This window comes from Triticum aestivum, chromosome 5D (genome assembly GCF_018294505.1).
Source record: "Triticum aestivum cultivar Chinese Spring chromosome 5D, IWGSC CS RefSeq v2.1, whole genome shotgun sequence".
In the NCBI taxonomy this organism is placed as follows: Eukaryota; Viridiplantae; Streptophyta; class Magnoliopsida; order Poales; family Poaceae; genus Triticum; species Triticum aestivum.
The window spans coordinates 218985134-218993579 of record NC_057808.1 but is presented as its reverse complement, the minus strand read 5'-3'; the positions used below and the strand labels follow the sequence as shown (position 1 = coordinate 218993579).

The window sequence follows — 8446 nt, the reverse complement described above, 5'->3', positions numbered from 1 at the left end:
GAGGTCTTCTGTGGCGCGCAGGGCGGCTGTTTATCTTTTGCTTTCTTTTTTTTGTTTAATGTTAATTAAACTAAGTGTTGTGGTTGGGCCATGAGGACGGCGGACTTTTAAATGTGTTCTTAAGTTTTTTAGCTATGTTAAAATGCCTTATTTTGCTTTTGCATGTGTTTTTTTCCTTTGTCCACTACGGACAATTTGCGGTTGGGGCCGCACGTTGGGCGCCTCGATGCCAGCCCAGCCCGACGCGGACAACCGCCTCCCCATTCCCACCCCAAACATATGAAATCCGGACAAAACAAACGTCCGAATGGGATCGTGCGTTGAAGTTGCCCTAACTCCCATTGTCTTCGCAACAGTCTCCAGAGCCATATAGAAAAAAAATGAGACCAACCCAAGGGCTAACCCTCGTTGGCATTCTTTTATAGGAGAAACTCCGCGAGCACCACGCATCCAAGCCGGGACTTGAACTCGGGTGGGTTGGCAGCAACCTCAGCTGCCCAGCCAACGGATCGACGCCCCGTCCTCTCCAGAGCCATATAGACAACTAAGGCCAACTCCACCACGCGACCCCATCCTGTCTGCGCGCGTCCGTTTGGGGGTAAAACGGACGAACCAGACGGCCCAGCGCGCGGGCGCAAACAGATTTTTGTCCGTTTTCTGTCCGCTTTTGACCCATCCCCGGCACAATTTTGCGCCACTTTTGGGGTGAAACGGACAGCACGCGGACGCGCGGGCTGTCTGCGCGTGTCCTCCCCTAGCCCGCCCGTCAGTGGCACAGGGGCGCCTTTTTCTATCCGCCCCTCCCTCCCTCCGGCCGCACGCCCTCCATTCTTCTCCACTCTTCCCCACTCTTCCCTCGCCGCCGCCGCCGCTGCCATTGTAGTTGCGCAGCTCGGACGCGCGCTCGCCCAGCCCCTTCCCCTCGGCGCCCCGAGCTACCCAACCACGGCCACCTGATTTGCGCACCCGCCTCCCGGATTTGGGGCGGATCCGGTCGGTCTTGAGCTCGCCCGACTGTGGGAGGCCGTGCGCGCCATGGACTGGCCGGGCACCGGGCCGGAAGGCCCTGGCAGGGCCGCAAGGCCACATGTAGGCAGTGGCTCCTTCTCTAGCCGCTCGGATCTACACCGTCGGTGGTCCGCCGGCAGATAGACGAATGGCGGTCGGCCGGGCTCGGTGCTAGCCCAAAAGCTCGTCGGCGCACCGTTGCCGCTCATTAAGTGCGACCACTGCCCAAAGAAGGTCGTGCGCCGCGTGTCTACAACGCCGGAACATCCTGGATGGGTGTTCATCAAGTGCTTAAACGCTGGGGTATGTGCTCTTTTTAGCTTGTTTGTGCTTTAGATTTGACTAGTTGTGCTAACTTCAAATTTTATTGTGTAGAATGGATGCAAGTTTTGGTATTGGAAAGAAGAGTACATCGATATATTGATAGAGCGCAATTTAGTAGATGTTCGTGCACTTTTAGCTAGCATAGAGGCTATAAATGAGACAAGTGCACTTGTTGCTAGATTAGAGGCTAGACACGAGACTAGATGCGAGGAAGCAACCTCTACTTCTTTAGACTCGAAGAAAAAAGAAACACGCAAGATGGAGGCGGCTCTTCCGCAGATCAACAATGAATGCATCGAGATCCACTAATCCTACTTACAGGAGCAGTTATGGAAGTTGGATATCTTCTAAAATGTATTCTTGTGGTTTTTGTTTTTTTGGTCTTGCTTTTTTAGTCAAAATTTGATGATGTATTTCCATGTACCAAGAATGAATGATGAAAAAAGGTTTAAAGGCTTGCAAAGAAAAAAGTGCGCGGACATGATGCGGCCGGATGCGTCCGCGCGTTGGACGCACGGCCACCGCATTCCAGAAACGGTCCGGACACGACCCTATTGCCCTACCCAAACGGACAGAATCCGGGCAAAACGGACATCCGGTTGGGGTCGCGCGGTGGAGTTGGCGTAAAAAATACTCCCTCCGTAAACTAATATAAAAGCATTTAGATCACTACTTTAGAAATCTAAATGCTCTTATATTAGTTTACAGAGGGAGTATGATGCATGGTCGCAAGGACCCAATACAACCATCAAAATGCTTAATGCCATACGAAGGGAAGTGGAAGCCACCACAATCTCTATAGCTCCTTAGGCTATCTTGTCATGACGCGGTGCCCTCCGTGATGTTGCCATCCTTGCACGCATGCTGGCGAGGACCCGGTTAAGTGACTGTAGCTCCCATGTATTGGCAACAGTCTCCAGAGCCGTAAAAGAGAAAGCAATTTGTAGATGATGTCAGCAAGATGGTTGAGAGACTTTATTTCTAGTAGTCCATGATAACCAAGCAATGGCTGCAAACGGCTTCCATGCAAGGTTGTGGTCAACTCACCGAGTGCTACTCACAAGAGCGTGGAAATCGGCGAATCCAGTCAGGTTTGAAGATGATCCAGTCAGGTTTGTAGGGTGTATATCTCCATCTATTCATTTAGAAAACGAAACCCGTGCTACAACCGTCTCACGATCCACAAGGTTCACCAGGACTGGATTTGTCCCACGTTCAAAACATTCGGCAAAGTAAAATACTAAATTCAGGAAAGTCATCGTTGAAAACATCTCAGAGTTATTACAAAGCAACTAAATTCACCAACCCTAGCATTACAGAAGGAATGTGATCACATGAACTTCATCCTCCAGTTAAGGGTTCATCTTCACCTCTTCAAGAAAAGCCCTCCCTCCATGAGCTGACCCACAAGTTCCCAGTTTCCTGTGAGTCTTGTCCTGGTTCCAATGGTGCCCTCGGTTTTACAATCACGTTTCTGAAATCTGAACACAAGAGTTAAATCTGACCTTTACATCTGAAAAATCTGTTTCTATTTCTTCACTTGGTCCGTGCTATTTCACATTTACATCTGAGTATCTGACCTTTCCTTCGCGCATACACGGAGCTGCTATCTCTGAAAATTCCCCATGGTTGCGAATCCCCTGCTCGAGAGGCGAAACCTCGCCCAAGTGGAGTTGCGGCCGTCAGCAGCTGCGCGCCCAAGTCTCCTCCTGCCACCGCCGCTGATGCCGGACTTCCTCGAGCTGCTGTACGTGGAGAAGGCATAGTAGGATGAGACAATGTTGCTGCCCGTGACCGGCACCGCCATGCTGACCGAGCTCACTGGCAGCAGGCAGTTGGCCATCAGGGCATGGGCGCCATCACCAGCGCTGTGCGTATCGTGTCGGCCTTGGCCGTCCTCGTTGTCGCCGCGGAGGAAGGTGATGTCGAGCTCGAACAGCTCGTCGTCGTCGGTGACGATCATCTCTCCGTGACTGTCGCTGCCCCCGTCGTCGCTGGTGAGCACCTCGTCATCGTCGCCGTCCTCGATCATCGTGATTGCACCGAAGGTTTCTTGGCCGATGGCCTCGACTTCCATGGCTAACGACATTGCGCAAGCTACGCACCTCCGATCACTTGTGGCTACTTGAGATCGAACAGGTGCGGTGCAGGGGCTATATAGCTGCACACGTGCGTCGTTCACGCGCCAACATGTTAGGATTTAGTATGACGAGAGCGCTGCATGCGGTGTCAGGGAGGATGGTTGAGTTAGTTCAAACTTGTTGTGGATGGTTGGGAAGAATACGAGCTAGGGGGTACGGTTGGTGATCTAGTAGGCAGCCTACTTTGCATATTTTCCTTTTGCTGGGTACTTTGCACATCTTTCTCTAATAATAAAGTATGGATTGACTTTGTCGAGTTCACCGTCACAATACGTTTCTTCCCGTGAATTTACGCTTTTCAGTTTGAATTTAAAACATATACGTGAGGTGGTACTAATTCGGGGAACCGTCTGTAGTTTCGTCCGTCATTACCATGATTTCATCCACCGTCAAAACGTTTATCTGGCCCAAGTCAGCCGGCCCAACTTCTGTATAAAAGAAGGCAGAAAAAAACTGTTCTTCGGTGCGATCGAACTCAAAACCTCCAGACCTAACATGCCAAGCCGTCGCCAGTTGAGCTAGGATGTTTTCATGTTTGAACCAAAGGTTTCACGCCTGTCAAATAATCCCAGGCGGCCGATGCAAAAAAAAAATCTGGACTAAGCTGGATGGCAACATATGAGAATACAATGTTGATTAACCTATTAAATAGTCCCACCTCGCTCCCTTAGATCTAATTTTCCTAATTTATATACGTCTTGATTTTCTTTTGGATATCGAGGAGCCATCCCAGGAATCATTACGGAGAAAATCAGACGTCTCATAATAAGAAAGGAAAGAGGCCTTGAGAGAATATATGGAAAGAAAGAGGGATTGAGATAATAAGGAAAGAACGAGAGATTTCAGATGTGATTAAAAACCAAACAAGGAATGAGAATAAGGAAGGAAAGAGGCATTGAGAGAATAAGGAGAAACCATATTTGGAACAAAAATCATGTACGCCACACTCCATTATGAGTCAGAAATATATATAAAAACATGCGTGCAATTTTTTTATGGAACATGCAAGTTGAGACTTGAGCACATACAAAAAAAAAATGAGCATATACAAAATTAGATGTCTTTGCACCGGAGAAAAACTTAGATCGTGGCCAATCATGATTTTGAGTTATTAAAAAAAAATTTGCGGGGGGAGTTATTCAAAAAATTAATGTGATGTGCGAACGCACGGCTTACACAACATCACCCACGGCGGACATGATAGGACCATGCAATTGGATCATCATCACATGTGCGACCGGTCTACCAGATCAGACGGTCTGGTGCAAAAATATCATAATTTACCTACATGGTCGAGGCCGATGAATTTCTTCTTTTGTGTCTAAATTTATTGAACCGCTTCGTTTGTAACTGAATTGGTAGGTGTTTTGTTTAGGTGCATATGCCACAGTTGAACCACTTCTTTATATCAGAACTGTTGACGTCAAGAACTAAGATATGACGTTGTAATACTAATATTTGACATACCGAAATTTTTAACTCAAGAGAAAAATATTACGTATAACACATGCAAAAAAAAGTCTAAATCACAATAAAAAGGTGTTCATTTTTTGTTGGTCATGTGCTATACTTTTCTGAGAACAGAAAACATCTTCACTCTTATTTTTCTGATCAACTCACTAGCACCCGTCACCAATGTACTAGGAATCGGACTCAGAGTCCTACTGTGTGCGACTCAAACTCCACACTTTTCTCTGTTATATCATAGTAAAGATGTGTGATCTTTGTAAAATGCTCCTCATATGATGTTGTTTCTCATGTGACAATGTGGAGGATTTCAAGGAGTTTGTAGATATCATCATGTCTCATGATGTGGGCCATTGCATTAGTAAAGTGGGTTTTTTGTCTCCCGTTGCAACGCACGGGCATTTGTGCTAGTTATTTTAAACGGATGAAAGCTTAAGCTGCCTGGTTGCGCGAACTTTTGACCACTTGTCCAAACTGAAAGTCCAACTTTTTCACAGAAAATAACTTTCATTACTCCCAACCCTCATACAAAAGTCCAATTAAGTACTCTAATTAGGTTGACTAAGAACATGGATCAATGCATGTCTAATAAACTATATAAGGGCACATCCAATGCATTGTCTCTTAACACATAAATCAATCATATATAGTGGAAAGTTTTTGGAGACAACCACCACACGTAATCAATCATATAGTGGTTTTTCAACTCCAAGGTTTGTCCCTACACCCTTTATTAGCAGTAAATTCAAAAAATATAGAAAAGAAATTAGAAGAATCTGAAACTTTGCGGCATCAAATATGCTCAAACTTTGTGGGTGCTTGCAAGTTTCAGATATGCTGAAAAAACATTCCAGGAGCTCTAATATCTGTTTCTCATGTGTACACCTTTCTCTATACGATATTTCGTTATTAAAATTTGCAAACACCTGAAACGTTTGAGTATATTTGATGTCGCAAAGTTTCAGATTTTTTTTTCCATTTGTTCGAATTTACTGTTCATAGAGGGTGTAGGGATATCGGAGAGCTGTATCACCTTTATCATACTTCCTCATTTCACAATGTAGTGCGCCCGTGTTTTCCGAGATTTAAGTTTGACCATAAATTTAACCAACAAGACCGACTGCGGTGGGCAAAAAATTATACCACTGAATTTGTATCGAAATTCGAATTCAGTGATATAATTTTTGCTACCGTCGCAGTCGGTCTCGTTGGTTAAATTTTATAATCAAACTTAGATCTCAAAAAGCTCGGACGCACCACATTGAATGGAGGGAGTATTACATTTGCTTGGTTTAGGAATCATATTTACATCTCAAACTTGTTCTCTAGTTGCAGAGAGAAGAAAAAGAATAAAAAATAAAGAGACTAGCACATCGGATCAATGCATTAATTACACTATATAGGAAAATGAGCTAAGAGTCTTATCTTCACTAACATACACCTCCTCTCTCTTTTTCTATGTCTTTTTTCTTAAAGGAGGATGACCCCCGGCCTTTGCATCTGGGAGATGCATGCGGCTATTTTATTGATTATTCTCGAGGACCTTACAAAGTAGTACAACAATAAGCCTGAATCCGTCATCCTGGCAACATTTGCCGCTACTCCAATCCATATGATAAAGGGGTGTAAGCTGGGCCAAATACCCAGACCTCTCACCTAGCCTAACATCTAAAGCCGGAGGCCTCGACCGAGGCACATACCGGGTCCGAAGGACAAACCGGTCCGAGGCACTCACATGTGTCATCGCCACCATCTTCTACTGGTCCATCTTCAGAGCAGATTGAGGTGCCAACCTTGGCAGGTGCCTCCGCCATCGATGCCACCATGACGCCAAACGATGACCTCCACCTCGCGAGTCCATCTCCAAGCAACGGACGCAGATCCATGCTAGGATAGAACCGCACCACCGCCGTCACCCATCACCCACAATCATCACCCAACCCCAAGGTTCCCAAAGCGGCGCCTTCAAGAAGGGAACGACGCCGTGAGCGCCGTCGCCGCCCAACAAAGTTAGGGCTTTCGCCCAGGAGACCTAGGGGAAGGGGTAGTGAGGGGATCAGTCCATACCGACGCCTCCAAGGAGGGGAACGACGCCCTCAGGCGTCGCCGTCGACGCGGCCGGCCATGGCTGACCAAGGATTTCGCCCGAACTAGATCCCCGCCACCAGCAGCCCCTCCTGTACAGAACCGGCGACCCAAGGAAGCGCGGCCCGCACGCCGAACAGGGGAAGAGGGGAGGCGCCAAATCGCGCGCACCGACCACCGCAGAAACCGCCGCCGGCCGCCAACGACCACCGGATCCCGCCGCCCGCACGGCCGGGACGCCAGATCTACCGCCCGCACGGCTGCTAGTCGGCCGTGCCTTGCCAATGGAACCGCCGCTCCAGATTTGGGGTTCCCCACGCAGAGGCAGGGCAAGCAAGGCCCCGCCATCACCATCCTTGGCGCCCCGGGCTTGCCCGGCGGCTGCCTCAGGCGACGGCGAGGAAGGGAAGAGGAGGAGGGGCGGCTAGGGAGGAGGGGGAGGAGGAGGGGGGGCGGCTAGGATTTGTCTATGACGTCGCGCTAAGAACCAGGCATTGGGAGTGCCCTAAGCCCTTAGGTCGACTAGAAGTGTCACTAGGATTATGTGCTCCCGAATAATAATAATAATAATAATAATAATAATAATAATAATAATAATAATAATAATGTTGCCCACACCACACATGATGATTTGCGTTGCAGGCGACGACGCGAGGCGATTGGCCTTTTGCGTAGGATGATCTTCGACTGGAGGAAATGGATAGGACGCGAATAGATCGATTAATTGGATTAGACTTTGGGCTCACTTGACTGCTGGTGACGTAGTCTGCAGTTCACGGTCAATTGCAATCTCGAGTCAATTCAATTCATGAGTTCGATCTGTTGTGTCGTGCCGGAATATTGATATGTGTTCAATTTCCGCTTACTACCACGGAAAGCCGGAAAAGATGCCAGAATTGAGTATTCAGTCTGAAGAAAAACGAACAATGTAAATCCTTTTTTAATAAAAAACATAGTACTCCACGTGTTTATACTCCCTTCATTTTTAAATACAAGTCATTTTGGTAGTTCATGATGGAGGGAGTATAGTATGTAGGAATCTTCTTAGAGTTTTCTTCTTTTTTGAGTGTTTATAGTGTGGTCGTCAGATTGAAGAAGCATCCAGAAAACTCTGAACATGACGCGTGTTTGCATCTCGCATTTTCAGTCATTTTTCGTATGAAATATATACAGGCCTGCTTAGGTAGACCCCCCTCCTCTACAAACCGTGTAGGAATATTATGGTCATTTCATCAAGCCGTATACTCATACGTATATGTAGCATTTATGAGGCATCGTACCCACTTTTTATTAAACTGGAAAAATAAGCACATGTGACAAGATTTAAACCCAAGACCTCTTGGTCTAAGGAACACCACTCTAACCAACTAGGACACCCTAGTGCATGTGCTTATTCACTTATTTTCCTTGTTTTATTCTAC

General features: G+C 47.1%; 1 protein-coding gene across 1 annotated transcript; it reads right to left on the bottom strand.

The window, feature by feature from the left end:
* Positions 1-2535: 2535 nt before the first annotated feature.
* LOC123124555 (uncharacterized) lies at positions 2536-3447 on the bottom strand. The gene is made up of 2 exons (XM_044545143.1): positions 2913-3447; positions 2536-2813 (listed from the first exon to the last, which is right to left on the bottom strand). The coding sequence occupies exon 1, from the start codon at positions 3419-3421 to the stop codon at positions 2939-2941; it is 483 nt and encodes a 160-aa protein (XP_044401078.1). The 5' UTR covers positions 3422-3447; the 3' UTR covers positions 2536-2813; positions 2913-2938.
* Between the last annotated feature and the right edge of the window lie 4999 nt (positions 3448-8446).

Bases quoted from the DNA above. Each gene is read 5' to 3' on its own strand.
- LOC123124555 (XM_044545143.1), bottom strand. From the start codon at position 3,421: ATGTCGTTAGCCATGGAAGTCGAGGCCATCGGCCAAGAAACCTTCGGT.